Consider the following 19,615-nt stretch of genomic DNA (forward strand, 5'->3'; position numbering starts at 1 on the left):
AAATATACAACAAATCTGCAAGCATGTTTGTATACTTATCCAAGATATTAGTGTAAATGTGCTGCTTACGTCTGTTCCAAGCAACACCGGTCGTTTGCAGTGGGTTCTACTACCTACGTCAACAACACAGGGCGGTACATGAATGGGCTGTGAGGGAGGAAGAGGGGGCCCTCATTTGACCACTTTTTATTTTTATTTTTTTTTAAAGAATGGGCGTTAACTAAGCATTTGTTACTGTTTGGTTCGCTACGACGTTTCGGGGCACGTGAGCATTGGACTACTGCGCCTACAGACTGCTGAGATCAGCCCTAGAGGGGAGCAAACATCCATCGGCTGCGCAGGCTAGCAGCTGTGCGGGTCGTGGCATCCCGGAGCAGGAGGAGGCTGAGAGTCCTGCCTGTGAGCCATGGGTTTTCGCAAGAAGAACAAGAGCCCACCGGTGCTCAGCCACGAGTTTGTGATCCAGAACCACGCCGACATGGTGTCATGCCTGGCCATGATCATCCTGCTGGGCCTGATGTTTGAGGTACTGAACTGTGTGGTTGGATGCAAGCGCGTTGATTAGCCGCCTAGCTTCTGCGAGGTTCCGTTAGCTGGCATGACAGCACATGGATTCTGTGAGGGGCCTATACAGCTTGGAAGTGATATTGGGGGTATGATTACAACAACAAATACATGTTGTACAATAAATGCATTGACGCACAGTGTATATTGTTACATTACATCTAACTGTATGGCATTTTGAAGACAGCATAGTGAATGTAATTTATACACAGTATTTTAATTGTGAACAACTGCAGTTGATTTAGTAAATAACAAAAACTATCAAGGAAATCGTAAGATAATAAATATAACACAAAGAAAAAAAAGAGACTCAAAGATAACAGATTGTAAGTTGCTCTTTTCTTACTACTTATGTAAGATGATGAGTCTACAGCTATTAACACATGATGATGAATTGATTATCAGCACAACCAATCCAAACCATGCATCCATTTTATACTGATCATCAGGGTCAAGCATGTACTGAAGCATGTCTCTCTCAGCTGCCTTTGGAGAAGAGGCGGGGCACACCCTGGACTGATCAGCAGTCAGTCAGAGAGCACTTATACACAAACAAACATTAATACTCATGCTCGCACATTAGGTCAATTTAGAGTGTTCAAAATTATCTAACATGCATGGTTTTGGTTGGATTGTTGGAAGAAATCAGAGTACACTACCTGGACAAAATGCAAGCACGGGGAGAACATGCAAACTCCACACAGGAATGCCAGAGCCTTTGAATCCACATAACCTCTAGTTTGAACTATGAGCCGGACGTGGTAACTAATTGGCCACCGTGCTTCAACCCGAAATACCGTTTATTTAAATTCAAATATTTAAATGCATAGAAAACTTTCCAGAATTATTATTATGTTAGTATAATATATGGAAAACCAAACACATATGTCATTTGGACGTACTCATTATGGGGGTTTCAAAAACGAAAAATACTTATATAAAGAGGTATAGAAATTTTAAACACGAGGAGCTCTTTTCCACAACTAAATACATGCATTTAAAAAAGATCTAGCTTGCCATTTATTGTGTATCTATTAACAACTTCTGAGCAAAACAAGCCAATTATATTTTCTAACAGGATTAAGTTTGTATTTGTAACATTCACATGCCTGGCTAAATTTAACGTCATTTTTCTCGAAATAATCCAAATGGATTTATAGCATCTTTAAAAAGTGTGTCTCGCAAGTATGTACCGTTATACAGTATATCATTGAAATATTTGACATCCATCCATTTTCCATAGTGCTTGCCCACGTCAGAGTCGCATAGATGAACTGGAGCTTATCCCAGCTGACTTCGGGGGAGAGACGATATACTGGTCATCAGACAGTCTCAGGGCACCCCATAATCATGTCTAACTCATTTTGGTGGTTGCTGAGGCAACCCTAAAGTAAATCAGAGCACTCCCTAAAATTTGAAATCATTATATACTATATATGCTTCTTTTTTTCACAAGCTAGAGAAGAGTTCAAAGTAAACTATTCAGGACTTGGTCAAAAAATGTTTTATCAACAAAAATTCACCCGATCCTTCTCGTCTCTTTTTACTGGGGTGAGCTAAGCATGCTATGCAGTCTTCCAATCACATGTATTTGTTTAAGTGAGTAGACCTACCTAAACAAGGATATGTGGCAAATTTCTTTATATCTGCTATTCAAAATGAACACATTATTATCATTACAAGGCCTAATTTCCTCTGTGTAAGAGAAACAATGTGCGGAAACGTTTCGACATGTACTTGACATGTTGTCTAAAATTCCGTGGGCAAAGTATTATCATCTTTGTTATTATTTTTAAAATCACCCGCGGCACAGTTGTTTGGGGGGTTGGGGGGGTGTCACACACGGACATGAACAATCAGTGGAAGGCGATCTCCAAGTGCCCACTTCACAGTGGGGATATGTGATTGCCCTGGCTGACTTGACATCTTCCACAAGTGGAGATCTTCTTTTTGTCCCTAATGTAAAGATACAATATGTATTTTGAGTCCTTTTCCCTTTCCTCCATGTCCGACCATGTGCGTTTCCCCTGTGCTCAATTTAAAGGGAATGAGCAGAGCTGCGCCATTTGCTGGGAAGCACGTCAGCTGTGTTCACTCCAACAACAGCGCAAATAGACTTTTCAAACTGCGGCCATCTATGAAAATAGCACATGAAAGAAAATTCCTCCTATGTGCACAGTTTGCACAAGACTTGCACTGGGCACGAAAATTGGGCCCCATGATGTGTGAAGCTGCATAAACTTTAAACATAAACATTAAACCCTTTAAAAAGTATTTGCAGCGTAGTTCCATCCATGAAACGTCTACTCACTCCTTGCGTTCTGTTGTATGTTTTGTCTGACAGATCATTAGATTTGAAAAATTGTTTGCACTTACAAACAGGTTGCAAGTTGCAGATTGTCCTCATGTTATTTATAAACATTTTGTTACGTAATGAATGACACATTCTGCAAAGCAAGATACCTACAACAACTGAGTTAGTCCACCAACATTTTCTTTGCATTCCAGGTCACAGCAAAGTTTGCCATCATGTTCATCACAGTGCAGTACAACGTCACACAAGTTCTCGGTGAGTAGAAGGTTGGTGATCATCATCTCCTTGCAGAGTTCATGTTCAACATTTATTTCTGTTTCTGTCTGGGGTTGTTTTTCCAGATGAAAAGAACGATCCAGTGAACTTTTACCATTATGGTCCTAAAGATGTGGCCACTATGTTTTTTTACCTTCTAATTGTTGTCATCCTTCATGCCCTGATACAAGAGTATATTCTTGACGTGAGTATACAAGCTCAAAAACCTTGCCCCTTGTAACACTCTGCCTCAATATATTGGGTATTTTATACGCTGCACTTTTCAAAAAAAAAAGTGTAGATAATTTGGTAAGCCTTTGTTATTGCTTTAGCCTTGAAAACGTAAATAAATATACCATGCTTTGTGAGGGAAAGTTCGTACGCATGCTTTATACACACTTCTTCGGTGTGTACACGGCTACACACACTTGATAAATGTGACCCCTGATGTATCCTATCTATTGGTATATGTTTTGAAGGGCCATCTGCAATGTATCGAAATTGTACAGTGTATCAGGCAAGTATTCACAATATTCAAAGTTTTCGCTTCACTCTTGCGGCCAGTTTTGGTAAAACATTTCACCATCAGTGACTCCCACTAACTACGCTGATATGAATATTGAGTAAGAGGGCGGACTCTGACAGTTGAATTGGTCCACTGTTGACGCATTCGGTAATTTCATTATTCAGATGTGACGAGACTACTACATGTAAATCTGTTGCAAAGTAGCAGTAGTAGTAGTCAAAATACTCAAAATATGGTAATGCTTTGACCAAACCTTTGTCATTTCCGCCTGCAGTTTTACCAATTTTACTAAAAATATACGATAAACTTCTTTTTTTTTCTTGTATGTGTCATTTGCATGCTTCATGTGCCATTTTAATGTGCTCATCTTGTTTGCTTTCAGAAAATGAACAGAAGGTTGCATCTATCAAAGACCAAACACAGCAAGTTCAATGAATCAGGGCAATTGGCAGCATTTTACTTGTTCTCCTTCATTTGGGGCTGCAGCATCTTGACAGCGGTAAAAACACATCTCGTTACGCTAGTTGTGAAACTTTATTTATAGCACTGTAGGCTAGACATAGTTTTGCTTCTTTTTGTGTTTATATTTATTTTATTATATCATATGAATTTTCTTTTAATGTTCTTTACCGTAATGTATGGGTATGGAAGTTACTTAATGTGTGTGAATACAAATGGTTAGACTTTTCCCTGACAGTTTGCCATCATAACAAAACATCTAGGCATTTTGACTTACAGTGTCAAAGGGACGATGCATTTTGGGGGCACTTACTATTTGAAAACAAATTTAGTTTTGACACATGGGTAAACTGCTTTGGGAAGATACGAGCTTTTGCAGGTGATCCATGGTGTTAAGAGGGACCATCTAGGTTATTTTGGCAAAAGCACTAAGTTGTTACGGTGCTGTCGCGGAGCGGCGTGGTGTCATTCGGCATGTGAGGTGGAGCACCCAAAGTGCAGGGAGGCAGGAGAACCACGGCAGGAGTGCGGGTTGAACTGACGTACTTTATTTTACAAAAGCACTAACCAGGGTACTGGTTAGTATTAAATAAACAAATAACTGAAAGATACAAAATCAAAGTAACAGACAGAACGCCGGCGGTGACCGTGACAAGCAGCAATGATCCCACACCGACTGATCACCACCCGGTAATTAAATACACCCACACTAATTAGGTAACTAGTCACACCTGGGGCCAGGCACAAGTGGCTGAGGGCCCGGCTTGGTCAACCCGCGGAAGGGCGGGAACCCACTCAGGGCCCTCAACCAAAGCCAGATCTTCCCAGACATGACATAAGTGAATGCAAATGAGCCAAAGCAATTGAGAAGGATCTCTTTGCAATTTTGATGGTACTGACTTTATACGGGAAAGGAACCCAGTTTTGAAACGTGTTTAAGTTTTAGCAGGACTGGTTGTGTAAATGACCTTGTGATTCTAAGAATGTCATTTCTGTTTCAACAAATGAGCCAAACCAACAGGGAAAAACTGTAACACTGTATATATATTTTTCTTTCCACCTTTTGTTTTTGATAGGAGGACTTTGCAAAAAATCCCACTTTCCTTTGGGAGGGTTATCCCCACACTCACATGGTGTACGTAAATATTTCCTTTCATGTCACTCTTTGTATTTAAAAATAAAATATGTATAGTGAGAAATAACCTCTTCTGCTCAGTTTTCAGGTCAAGTTTTTCTACATTTGCCAAATTGCCTATTGGCTCCATGCACTTCCTGAGCTGTACTTTCAAAAAGTCCGCAAGGTAAGGCTCATTTGTTTAAAGTCCCCATGTTAGCATATTGTACAAGTCTTTGTGTTTTGGTAACGATTTGAAGGCCGTTTGCACTGTTTAGCCACTAAAGCAGACGTCAGCAATGTGGTGCACAAGAAGTAGCTCTCAGCTTCGAAATGTCTGTGAAAACTGTTTCTTGTGACCAATGCAGTTGAATTTATCAAACAGATGTCATTTTGACACTTGCTCTAGACGAACCAAACCGAAACTGTTAAACTTAACATTGTGGATCTTTTTCAAAAAGTGTTCCACCGCGAGGAAGTAAGTCACTGAACTTTCTATCACTAACTCTTGTCTGATTTGTCATCTGTCTCCAGGAGGACATCCCCCGCCAACTCTACTACATTTGCCTTTATGTTGTTCACATCACTGGTGCCTACATCTTAAAGTAAGTGGTGGTATATGTGTGTTATCCATGATATGATTTGCAATTACAATGGAATCACTTTTCAAAACCTCCTATGAGGTGGTTCTAAAATGCAAGCCGACTGGGGTCGTGACCTCACTGTCATCTGATTGCTATTTTAAGTTTCATTCACATTTATGTGGGCAATATGTTGGGGGAATGTGACATTTCCCGATGCCTAGGGTGGAATTAAAAAGCCACAGGGCATATTGGAGAATGGATTTCCTCAGTAACAGCAGCTTGACACTGTAGCTGCTCTTTTGCTTTGAGATGGGTGCCCTGCAGCCGAGATGGCAAGGCAGATATACAGATGACCATATTGCAACTCAATTCAGAAATATGCTCTTGGCAAACTTGTAACAATGTTTCCCTCTAACGTCTTTGAAACTTAAAGCAAATTGGCCATGCCAACCAATCTGGACAGCTACTTAAGTTCAATGTACAACACAATATTAAGTTAATGGACTTATTGATTGTCTTTTTGTGAGCTATGGGCTGTGACAGATTTCAGGCACGGGTGCTCTTATTTTTATGTCAACACCTAAAAATTCACTGTTTTATGACATTTATTAGGCTGATAATTGCACCACTTGTAGAGTGAGCCTGTAATCAGTGAAAGTGTCTCTGTTGTTCTTTGCCTTCTGTCATTTGTTCAGCCTCCATCGACTCGGTGTGGTGTTGCTGGTCCCTCACTACTTGGTGGAGCTCCTGTTTCATGCCTCGCGCCTCTTCTACTTCAGTGATGAGAACAAGCAGAAGGGGTATCGTTCATACAACTAATAAGTTGTCATAAAGGTGGTGACATACTCTCCTTGTGACCACAACCACATTGTGTAATGTAATGTCATTTTGTTTTTCTTGTCTTGTTACAGTTTCACTCTGTGGGCTTTGCTTTTCGTCATCGCTCGCCTCCTCACTCTCACTCTGTCAGTTCTGACATTTGGCTTTGGCTTGCCCCGGACAGAAAACCAAGGCTTTTCTCTTGTGGAAGGCAACTTTAATGTGCTCACCATAAGGCAAGTCCAACTGCATGCCATCAATGTGACTGTTTATCTATTCTGACAAATATTTTGTGTGCAAAACTTCTTCTTTTTTTCAGAAATACTCACATTTTGCGGGGTTACAACACATGGAGATTTGGAATGTTCATTTGAGTACATTTCTCTACACAGCTAACATTAATAATTATCATTTAATCAGTAATTGTTTTGTTTTTTTAGGGCGCACAAGTTTCCTGGTATTTAACACCTATAAGTAAGGGGTTCACAGAAATGGTGTGGAGGTGTGCATGCACACAGAAAATTCTGATTGCACACCAAAGTTAAACATGTCACTTTGCATTTGTGCACTAAGCAATTTTCAATTTTTCTGCTCTTGAGCAGATGGAGATTGATTATTGTTTAGGTCTCAACATGTTTAAGCGAACAAATCCCTCACCTGAACATATTTAAGCATTTTTTAGTTAATTTGATAGCGACAGTGATTGAGTGTCGAGGGGCCACCAAAGAGGCGGTAGTGTTCGTGGGCGTCTCGTTGTGCAGCGGCTACGACGGTTCGTTAAAATATCTTTTAAGGCTGGCTGATGAAATGATAAAGACACTCACAAAATAACTTTTCCTTGGTAGACATATGAAATGCGATCGATAGACTTGGATAGATTGCATTTCAAGCTTAAACAGTTGCGCTATATTTGCACTTCCACATTTGCGGTCCCTTCTCAAGGTTTCTCATTTTTCCCCTGATGGGTTATTTTGAGTTTTTCCTTTCCCTCTTGTGGTTCAATCAGGGGATGTCGTTAATATTTAGCAACTGTGGGCATGTGAAGCCCTTTGAGACTCTTTTGTGATTAAGTGCTATATAAATAAACTTGACCTGACTTGACTTCGTTCACATTTCAATAGTGAAAAAGGTGTCTTAAATATTGTGTGCAATAAAAAAAAAAAAAGCTATTCCGAAGCAGCAATCACGATTAGTAATCATTACCCATATTGTCAAAAATATTGTCACTGCAAATTTCCTTGAAATATCGTGATATAATTTTTAAGCTATTTTGCCCACCCCTTCTCATAACCTTGGGATGTGGTGCGCTAATTAATTGCACACGAGTCTCATGCACATCTCCGCTCTAAAGTGGGCACTTGGAGACCACCCCCCACCCTGTGTGATGATTTAAAAATATAATAATGATGATAGTAGTAATAATAACAATAGTTATATAACAATACGTCATTTTTTATTCATAGCTGTCTTCTGATACTTAAAATCGCCAAGATGATGCAGATTGGCCACCTCAGAAAATTAAACAAAATCTGGTATTTTCTCTCTCCCATGGATTTGGAAAAAGTAATCCATGCTTAATAAATTTACAGTCTGGAATACACTATATACACTGTTACAATGTACACTTCTGCCATTTTTTTTTAATTTTTTACCAGCACTAGGTGAATTGAGCACATTTTAGTCCTCGCTGCCCTCTACTGGTCGCCCATAAGTTTAAATGTTGATTTTAAAATGTTACTACAGTTTTTATTTTGTAGCCTTCCTTGGGCCCAATTTGTCGCCATAGGAGATTCGATTTTGCTTTTTTGGCTCCTAGTCTTTGGAACACTCTCTGGGAAGATCTCAGATAGGCAAACTTTGTCTGATTTTATATCTCTTAACATTTTTTTGCATTCTTTTAATGGTGCTGGTTTTGTTCTGTTATGCAGCATTTAATTTTTTTTTTTCTGATTGTATGGACTCTTTCTTGTAAAGCACCTTGTGCCCTTGTTTAGAAAAGCGCTATATACATATTATTATTATTATGTGGACTGTTGTTGTCCAAAAGAGTTTAAACCAGTTAAAACTGCCTAAAACCGGTTGAGAATGAATAAACAGTGCCACTGTTACTTGCGGGCAAGTTGTGCACTACATTTTGTTTCAGTTCTTAAAAGAAGGGATTAATCAACAATCAATTCCACACAATTGTCATAATTCTCAATGATCATTTCATTGAGCAATTAATTGCTATACCCCTAGTTGACATGGACCGCAATGGTACAGTATATCTAATCATGCAGGAATGAATGAGAATATCCAGATGTCTTTGTGGTCATCTAAAGCATGTACTTCAAATTAACAGTTTTACTCAGTTTTAATATGAAAATATAAATCGGTGTACACAGTTTTAGTGTTGCAGGCTCAAGTGTGTCTGTTATTTCCTTTTAGGATGGCATGTTTGGCAGCCATCTGCCTGACTCAGGCTTGGATGATGTGGAAGTTTATCAATTTCCAGTTGAAGAAGTGGAGGGAACACAGCCAGAACCAGGCATCAAAGAAGAAGACTGCCAGCCCAAAGAGCAAACCTCACAAAAGGGAGCTTACAAGGGGTGAGTGGTTGAGAGCCTCAGCATTGAGTCAGCAGCACCAAACTGACAAAGTGGACGTGCTTGTAGTTGAAAAGGCCACATACGTTTTTACATCCAATGACATCCAAATTCATCGAAAGCTTTTGTCTCTCTAGAATAGTAAGGATTATCGTTTTGCAACCTCTACCCACTATCGTTATTTTTCAGTGTTTTAGGAGTGCATTGGTTGTTTAATAGTATCAGTTATTGGAAAAGGCGTGAAGACACAAGGCTTTTGCACCAGCAGGAACTCGATATGAAAGAAAATATAGACTGACACTATAACAGCGTTTGAAAATCTCGCAATATTTTTCACTCTATTCACCTTATGTCCAAAAAACACTACAGATTATCACTAAAATTTACAAGTAAATGTGTAGACATGTCATAATCGTTTGAAAATATTAGAACGAAACTCACAATATTTTGGATTATATTAACATCGGAAGCGTTATGCATGAATGTGGCAGCGATTCCAACATTAATATTATCAAAAATATTGTGAATATTTTCAGACTATAATTATAACATCTCTCACATGTACTCATACATTTTGGAGACAATCAGTTGCGTTTTTTTTCCCATTACATACAGGATGTAATGCGACTGGGAGAGACGATGTTACGATGTGAACAGAATAAAAAATATTGTACATTTCGTTCTAATATTTTCAGACTATGATTTGCACATCTTAAATCCAACACAATCACACCATTAAAATTAAATGAAAATATATTTGGTCCGGAAGTTCCGGAAACCTTAATTAATTAATCACAGAAAGAAATATCTCTTTTATCTCTTTTACTGCACTCCATCAGAACTTTAGCGAGTGCCCTCAACCCTGACACCCTCTCACGCTGATGTGCAAGATACTGTATATTGAGTAAATTATATAGATACAGAGCTCAAGGTGAGGATACAAAAAACAGAAAGATTCCAACCCAGTTTAATAGTAATATCTTTCAGATGTTGACGCTATTGTAATGTAGGAAACATTGAACCAAAAACTTGTGTTTTGTTTACTTCTTTCATCAGCAGGAGCTGCCAATGGAATTGTGAAGCCTGACGATAAAGCATCACCACGGGCAAGAAGAGTTAAAAACTCATAAAGATGGCGCAGTCGCGAAAAAGCTGGCACGGTGACATACTATATGCTCTATACACCACTTAGCAATGTGTCTACTGCTATCTAAACAAAATCACACTAAGAAAGCTCGCGTAGCCCTCTCTTTGATATTAAGATTCACTTTGTTAGATACTCGCTGCAAATTATTAACTTGGTTCTCTGTTGGTTGGCCAGACAGAGTTGGGTCTGTGCTTTAAACCGAACAGATTTCACTCTTCGAAAAAGTGTCCTTTTGTGTAGAACCATGATCCTGCATTGAGTTGTTGTGATAAATGAGTCCACATTTCAGTCCTTTAAAATGCAACTATGTGAAGTGTTTCTTTACACATAAACTGTACAGGGTTGTTTGTTTGTTTGTTTGTTTTTGTTTGGGCCTTAATTAGATAAACTGACCAAACAGGCTGCTGGCTCATGTCCCAAAAGTCTTTATTGCACCTCACTAGAAATTATGATTTTGACAGGGGGGAAAAAAACATCCCTATTAATCACCCTGTGAATAGTAGTAGTGTTATTTAGATACTGTGTCAAAGTTGTGACCATTACAGATAGTCAGTGCCTTTGAAATCCACCACTGGATTGAGGCACTTTTTCTTGTTTTATTGTATAAACCCCAATTCCAATGAAGTTGGAAGGTTGTGTAAAATGCAAATAAAAGAGGAATCCTTTCCAGCTTAAAGTAAAATTGAGCAATGCTCAAAAAACACCTGTTTGACACATTCCACAGGTGAACAGTTAAACTGGAAACCAGTGAATATCATGATAGGGTACAAAAGGAGTGTCACAAGCAAGGATAGGGTCGCATTCCCCATTTTGTGAACAACTGCGTAAACAAATAGTCCAACACTTACTATGTTTCTCAACATACAATGGCAAGAATTTAGGGATTGCTTCATCTACAATCTGTAATATCATCAAAAGATTCCGGGAATTTTGAGAAATCTCTACATATAAGTAGCAAAGCTGAAAACCAACTTGTGCCCTTTGATCCCTCGGGCAGCACTTGCATTAATAACTGGCATCTTTGTGCAAAAGATATTGCCACGTGGGTTCAGGGAAATTTTTTAGAAAGCTTTTTTTAGGGTCATCCCTGCTTATTTCAGCAAAGTTTAAGCCAACAATGTGGCTTTTTAGTAAAAGAGTTCCAGTACTAGATTGGCCTGCCAGCAGTCCAGACCTGTCTCCCACTGAAGTGCATAATATGATATTAGAGATTTTGAGCTACAAGAAGTTACATCAAGAAAGAATGGGAAAGAATTCCACTCACAAAGCTTCAAGTGAGTGTCACTTCCCAAACACTTCTTGAGCAGCAAACATACCACTGTCCCAGCTTTTTTGGAACATGTTGCAGGCATCAAATTCAAAATGAGTGAAGAATGAAGTTGATCAGTTTGAACATTAGAAATCATGTCTTTATAGTGTCTTCAAATGAATATAGGTTGAAAAGGACTTGCAAATCCTTGTTTTATTTCTTTATTTATTTTACACAATGTCCCAACTTCATTGGAACGGCGGTTTTCCATTATCACGAGCTTGGTTCGCAGCTTCACCCTGCTCACAGGGGGGCGTCCACGTCTGGAAGCTGTACTGTTACTTTTGAGGCTTCGCTGTATACATACAGTTAAATCCAACTATCAGCATGGGCAAGAAGGCTGCAACTCTGTGTTTTGGTATGGTAACGCCAATGCTTGGTGGTTTGAACACATAATGACTAATGCCTGCCTGTGTTGTTTAGTTTGCTATGTTCTCTCTCTCTCTCTCTCACACACACACACAGAAGCATTCAGTGGCCTTTTTACAACTGCTGCAAGAGGTTTATTTTTTATCCCAGACTATTGTTGGTTATTATAACCAGCAAACACAGGGGAACATAGCAACTGTGCTCAGTCAATCCAAACAATACAATCCTTCTTCAAGTGTCCTTATAATGTCAGTGGGTCATATCACTTGTTCTGCCTGTGTTTGTTCTGTTTGCCTTCTCAGTTTTTTTCTTTCACATTCTCGGGCATCAAGGCATTAACTGTTCCCCTGCATACATCCTGTGGTGCAATGAGAAGTGTGTCTGTGTGTGACTTGTGTTCTGAATATTGTACGTGATGTGTGGGAATTAACTTGGCCGGCATTATGAGGATGACAAAAGTGTTTGTCTGTTAGTCGTCTGTTAAAGAAAAAATAATAACAGCCTGTGCAGCGCATGAATTGTAAGAAGTCAGTCAATTAAATCCTGCCTCATCTGGTCCCCTGCAAACTGTAAAGCATGCCCGTTAGATTTTCCTGTGTGTAAAAGGCTAAATTGCAAAAGTTCCAGTTGCTAAATGTTTCTGTGTTTGCACAAAACCCGACCGACCTTCCCTTTTTGTGAGTGCCTGTGATTGTGTTTAAGTGCTTCACTAGGAATCACTCAAATTGTCCTGTTGGACCTAAACGTTCCTCCCATTGGCCTTGTGAAGATATGACATTCAGAATTTATTTGGAGTCTAAGTGTAGATAGAAGACAGACAGTAAATAAAAATGCCAATCCCGTTTGCTTCTTTTAGTTCACCTTATTGGGAATTGGGCAGCCCAGTTAGTTAGTGTTTGACAGTGTCACATAATGGAGGGAGGAGCAGAGTATTGTCAAAGATGTAAAAGGAACCCTACACTGTAATAACTAATAATTGTCAGATTTTACAGCTATTTTTATATTGGGGGCATCTCTCGTTATTCTAAGCGGTGTGCGTATGTGTTTTATTCAAATTATTTTTAATCCAGGAATGAAGCTTGCTGAACTGTTAGTGTGGTTATATATTGTTGTGTGAATGTCTGACCTTATTTGATTTGTATTTTGACTCTGTTCCGTAACCATGATCGAATCAATTTTAGAGCAGAGGCAGGCACATTTTTCTGCTCAAGAGCTAAATTTAAAATGGACAGATGGTCCAGATCATTGGTGAGGTGAAAAATAAATAAAGTGTACATTAGGTCAAATTTGTCCCAAAGACATTTTATCTAATTTGTATGTGTTATTTATAAGAAATTGAATTATAATTGATTAAACAATTATTTTATAAAATATTTTATGAGCTAAAAGACTATAAAATAATTCTAGTTTTATTATGTGACAGTTTTAAGGAAAAGATCTAAATTAATGTAACATAAATATCAGCATTGTTAATGTAAATGTTTGGTAGGATGAATTAAAGAGCAAAGCAAAGCTGTATGTGGCCCATGGGCATAATTTGACCACCCTTGATTTGGCGACCTGCTCATCTGCAATTTGCCATTGTATTATGGCCGCCAAGGCAGTCCATTTAAAACATGTACAGTTTAGTTACCCAAAATGCATCTTTTGCATAAAAAAAAATACATCATGTAATACATACATTTGTCAGAATTATAAATTGAAGATGCTTGAATAAAATTGGTTTGCTTTTTCACTTGTTAACTAACGGACAGTCGCCAATGTCTTTGCCTCCAATAAGACACGTTTTATTGTATGTAATTTTTTCACTTCTGTATGGAATTATTATGTTGTTTCCTGTTATGCGATGATTGTGCATTTTCTTTTTTGAATATGTTGTCTCTGAAATGGGCTGATGGTATATATAAATACGGTATATATTTATGCAAATTCTTGTGTGTTCTAATCATATTTTTTGTCATTTTTAAATGTTGTGTTTACATAAAGTTTTCTGTTCATTACAACACGCCTTTTGACCCCAATTGAATCAGAGCACAGCAGCTTTTGCATTAGGCCTACTAGGGAATTTCTAAAATAGTTGTGCCAAAGGTGTCGTTTTATAGAGTAAAGGAATAGGACGACGTTTCCGAATTCATCTTCTTACGACTTTACCACAACTTTTTTTTATTATTATTATTTGCACTTACTCCTTAATTCTCTTGAGAAATTTAAGCGTTTGAAGTATATGAATACACAGTGATTGGCTGGCGTGACCCAATTGAGGCTAAATGGACGTAAGGAACTAACTAATCAGTGGGATTTATTGGTTTGATCCTACTTCTTGGCACCAGAGGGCATCGCTGAGCTTTATTTGCCCGGCGGACAGAAGTGGTCATAGCTGCACACAAAGCTGCATTAATAAATCATTTGTCGGAGTGAGAACGAGAGAGTGCAACATTATCTTCTCACCCACTATAGCTTCATTCAGTTGATTTTGTCCTCAGTTATCCCTTGTCAGTCAACCAAATCAGTTGACATTTAGTGTCATAAATCTAAATCTGGGTGTGTTTTCCGATGTTGGCCTTGCCTCAACCGACCTTATGCGATTTGAGTGTGACACTAACATGACGTGTGTATTCATCGATCGTGGGAATGATTTCATTTCAGGAAGAAGAAAAAAAACACACACACCTGCAGCTAGTTCTCACATGTTGTGCTGCTCCAGAGCCCGTAATGGCTTTTCTCATGCCAAGCAGACAGCATGATGGATCCATAAGAGGCAGGGAGGAAGGCTCCAGCTCTATAGGGTCACTACAAGGACGGGAGTTCACACACACATTCTCTATCAAACACACACAAACTCATCAACAGCCCAAACATACATGATCTGGAGTGTGCTTGAGAGGCAAAGTGCCCAGGATAAAAGTGAGGAGAGCGTACCATCCCTAGTAATTCCTCCCCTACAACCAACGAGGATAAGTCTTTTTGTGGATTGTCAGTATTATGTGTAATTTCCATATAAATTAACTTCATTAAAAGTGGAGTACTTTCTTATTTAACAAAGCTCATTTTAAATTCTGTATTTAATAGGACATGTAATCCCAGACTCACAGACAAATAGCCACCAATTAGCTGGGATGGATCGTGTGTGTGGGTGTGTGGGTGGATACTTGTACATACTACATTGTGAGGACCAAAATACGTCTTTAACCAACAGATTGAGGACATTTTTGTGAAGTGAGGACATTTTGGTCGGTCCTCACAACTCAAGACCTCCCTTTGAGGGTCAAGACTTGGTTTTAGAGTTTAGGTTTGAATTGGGTTATGGATGAGGTTAGCGTAAGGAATGAGGGTAGGCAATCATTTTTGATGGTTGGGGTTAGGTGAAGGGGCATTATGTCTATGGATGTCCTCACAATTATATAAGTACAAGTGTGTGTGTGTGTCTGTGTGTGTGCGTGCGTGCGTGGTGGTCCCCATGAGTCCAAACATCTTTTTGAGGGTCAAAACTTGGCATTAGAGTTTAGGTTTGAATTAGATTTTGGTTGAGGTTAGGGTAAGGCAGTCAGTTGTGATGGTTAAGGTTAGGTTAATGGTCTAGGAAATGCATTATGTCAATGAGATGTCCCCACAAGAAATGTAAACCCAAAATGTGCGTGTGTGTGAGCGCGAGTGTGCGTGTAATCTCTTGTAAAAGGTTGTATTCCTCCAACATTGTTTTTATTGATTGTCTCAGAAGAGCAAATTGGGCAGCAGCTGCACTCCGAGACTGTTTTTTGTTCTTCTTTCCGTGCAGTGCTCTGTGAAGCGCAGAAGAGATCTGACCTAAGACGTTCATGACCTTTGGCTATTATTGGGCCAGCAAACCAGAGGGGAGTGTTTGAGGTGGCCAGCTGAGCAGGTGTGCAGCGAAGAAGAACAGTATAGAAGGAATGGAAACATCTGGAGGCGCTAGAAATCTGGGACTACAAAGGAGACGGGAGTTGAAAGGACATGCTCAAAGAAGCGAGGGGAAGATAATCAGGCAAAAATGCTGAGCAGACTGTTCTGTTTCTGTTTAGAGTTGACATAAATGCAGTAAAATAGGAAAAAGTGCATGTGTGTATGTGTTCAAGGCAGATGCAATTAAAGATGGTTAGACTCAAAGAGAGTATGTGAGTCTGTATGTGTGTGCATGTCAGAATTGCCCATGTAATAATTGCAGGTTTGTAATGAGGAGAATTGAGATTACCTGCTTCTTCAATTATAATTAAGTTTTGACCTAAAAAAAAAAAAACATTCCAAAAGATTTTTGATCAAGTTTCTCTCCATATGACCTAATTTCAAATTAGTAACTGCTCGTTAACAAAAACTTCTAATCAGCCAATCAAATGGCATTCAATGCATTTAGGCATGTAGACATAATCAAAACGATCTGCTGCAGTTCAAACCGAGCATCAAAATGGGGAACAATGGTGATTGAAGTGACTTTGAACGTGGCATGGTTTTGGGGTTATTTATTAAAGGGACACTTGACTCATTGAGCTATTTCCAGCAGTAAAAAGTTAATATTTTGTCCATAATGAATTTTATAACTTCATTATTTCTCATGTAGAATTAATACCTTTAAAAACAAATGTTTCCACTTGCTGTCGACTGAAGGTGACGTCACCTCTGCTGAGGAAGTAGGTAACGACCAATAATGGCTGTTTGGTGATGTCATCTTCAGTCAACAGCAAGTGGCAAAAAAAAAAGAAGTTTTTAAAGGTATTAATTGTATACAAAAAAATAATGTAGTCAAACTCATTCTGGACAAAATACTAACTTTCTACTGCTGAAAATGGCTCAATGAGTCAAGTATCCCTTTAAATCCCTAAAAAATATATAATAACCCGACTTTTTGGGTTATTTATTCTACACAAAAATAACCCAACTTTTTAGGTTATTTATTTAGCCCAAAAACTTGGGTCAAATGATTAAATCACAAAACAACCTGATTTTTTTGTGTTGGAAAAAAGGGGCAAGATATCGATGTTGGTTGTGCAAAAACAACCCAGTTTTTCGGGCTGTTTCGTGCGTAATTCATTTGACCCAACTTTCTGAGTCCCAAAAGTTGTGTCGGTCCCTTTTTGAACCAGTTGTTTTTAGAGTGCAAAAACTGCTGATTAACTGGGATTTTCACACACAACCATTTCTAGGGTTTACAGAGGACGGTCCAAAAAAGAGGAAATATCCAGTAAGCAGCAGTTCTGTGGCGAAAAATGTCTTGTTGATGCCAATGGTCAGACGAGAATGGCCAGACTAGTTTGAGTTGATAGAAAGGCAACAGTAACTCAAATAGCCACTCCGAGGTATGCAGAAAAAGCATCTCTGAACACACAACACTTCGAACCTTGAGCAGCACAAGACCACACCACACTAGCCAGGTGTACCTAATAAATTGGCCAGTGAGTGTATGATTTAATGAGCCATTTGCAATTTCCCAGTACATGCAGGTCGGTGAGTAGGCGCTCAACCCTCAACTCAACTTTGTTAATACACCAGTAAGACTACTTAAACAACTACAACTGTCACATAGTTCTGAACAGAAAGAGTGAACATAAGTAGTGTGGAAAGCCTTTATTGTCATTGCATGGTGCTCGCCGGGAGTCAAGCAGCGTCGAGAGAGGACGAGACTCGAGATCGGGTGTCAAGTGGCACCAAACGGAAAGAATTGGAAAGACAGAGCTTCAACTGTCACCGATTTGTTGTGGTTGTGGCAAAATTGTCTCACCGATCGTGTAAACTTTCAATCTTCTTTATACTATCAGCTCACAAATGAAAAGCTGATTTGAATCGTTATTATCGCATAAACACACCACAGAATTGGCTGGAGGGGTTATCCCATTAAAAAAAAAAAAGTCACAACTTTTTTGTTGACATTTCCACCTTGAAAGGCACCAAGCACCGAACTATTGAATATACCCAACCACATGTTGTCACACATATAAAGCATGAGGATATTTTCTCTTCCATCCCAGTAGCTTGACTGGAAACTCGTATGCTACCTAATCTTTCTCAGGGTCAGTAAGTTGCTCTACATATGGTCAATTGTATTGTAACGTGAATCGCGGTGCAAGGATCGAGCATCAAGGAGGTTCCAGGGTCTAGTTTAATTTGAGGGACCTCTGATGTATCTTCTGGGTGACCGATGAAATGGGCGTGCGGATGGTGAACGATGCAGGACTTCAATTAAACTAGTTAAGCCTCAGTTTTTGTCATTATTTAATTAATTCAGTTTGAAGATACATATTTGCTGATACTGAATGTCTTATCTATTTGGGGCAATATTTGATACCAAAATGACACATTGGCTAGCCGATACACTGGCTCGTGGGCACTACACCTACTGTAACCAACCACCTATTTCTAACTCTATGGCAGTCATTTTGACAAAAACGCATTTGGCCACATATATAAAATAAAAACATTCTGATAGTTCTACACTGTTTTTGCATTCAGCATAATATATAAACAGAACAGCAAGACTAAACATACAGTATACTTCGCTGGCGTCGGGCTGAAACCTCATAAGTCACAATTTGGTCAATTTCGTATTTGGACAAAAATCTATACTACTGGTCAATCCACACGTGTGGGTTTTTACAAATTACTGACCAATCTGTAGTGTTGATGATGCAATGCCAAATATGTTTGTGAGGTCTCTTGGAAGGTGACTATTTTAGAGGTACAAGGTTTTGGCCTGACTCTAGCGATTAAAAAGTCACTTCAATATGACTTTTGCACTCATGGGGCACAAGATAGTTAGTTGCACAGTCGTGGATATATATATAATAGATATAAACATTCATATATTTTTATTAATTAAATATTGTAACTTGTACTCTTTTACTGTGTTGTGCTCGGCATTGTGGTAACACACACTGTGATTTACATCCACTTTTATTGAAATCACTCAGGCTTGGATGGGCGGTTCTGTCTCATGCAAATGAGCCACTGCTCCCCCTGTCCTATACTCTGCCAATGCGAGAAGAGCTTTTGTTACCATGACAACTAAGGGCGTCAGTAGGGAGTGGTTTTTCATTCAGTGCGAAATGTATTCCAATAGGCTCTTGTGTTGTCGACGCATGTTATGTGCAATTCATGTTAACGGTAGTACGGTAATAACAATACAGTTTCATTTTATTTTCAAAAAAACTTCAAAACAAACAAGGTATCTCTTTGAATCTTACCCAAGTGGATTAGTAAGATTAGACACAGTGCTGCCTAAATGTCTTCTAACAAAAAAATTCTCATCACTGTCGGTGTACGCGAGGTGCTATCGATGGTGATACTAGTGTGTGTGTGTGTGTGTGTGTGTGTGTGTGTGTGTGTGTGTGTGTGTGTGTGTGTGTGTGTGTGTGCGTGTGCGTGTGTGTGTGTGTGTGTGTGTGTGTGTGTGCGTGTGTGTGTGTGTGTGTGTGTGTGTGTGAGTGTGTGAGTGTGTGAGTGTGTTCGTATTTGAGCATTAGCTGTTCCACTATCCTCCTGAAACCTCATCTCTACCTGTTAAGAATTTCAAGCAGCTTCTTGTTCTCACCCTCCCACACCTCACTCAACAATCTCCAAAATC

General features: G+C 39.1%; 1 protein-coding gene across 2 annotated transcripts; it reads left to right on the top strand.

The window, feature by feature from the left end:
* Positions 1–115: 115 nt before the first annotated feature.
* On the top strand, positions 116–14,321 carry LOC144037243 (translocating chain-associated membrane protein 1-like 1). Of its 2 annotated transcripts, none has more exons than XM_077548573.1 (11): positions 116–526; positions 3,073–3,133; positions 3,220–3,338; positions 4,042–4,158; positions 5,195–5,253; positions 5,335–5,419; positions 5,767–5,837; positions 6,512–6,616; positions 6,728–6,871; positions 9,063–9,223; positions 10,277–14,321. In XM_077548573.1, the coding sequence occupies exons 1-11, from the start codon at positions 407–409 to the stop codon at positions 10,348–10,350; spliced, it is 1,116 nt and encodes a 371-aa protein (XP_077404699.1). In that variant the 5' UTR covers positions 116–406; the 3' UTR covers positions 10,351–14,321. The 2 variants fall into 2 exon arrangements, with proteins under 2 accessions (XP_077404699.1, XP_077404707.1); XM_077548581.1 differs by having other exon boundaries at positions 10,280–14,321.
* Positions 14,322–19,615: the final 5,294 nt, after the last annotated feature.

This window comes from Vanacampus margaritifer, chromosome 1 (assembly GCF_051991255.1).
Source record: "Vanacampus margaritifer isolate UIUO_Vmar chromosome 1, RoL_Vmar_1.0, whole genome shotgun sequence".
NCBI lineage: Eukaryota > Metazoa > Chordata > Actinopteri > Syngnathiformes > Syngnathidae > Vanacampus > Vanacampus margaritifer.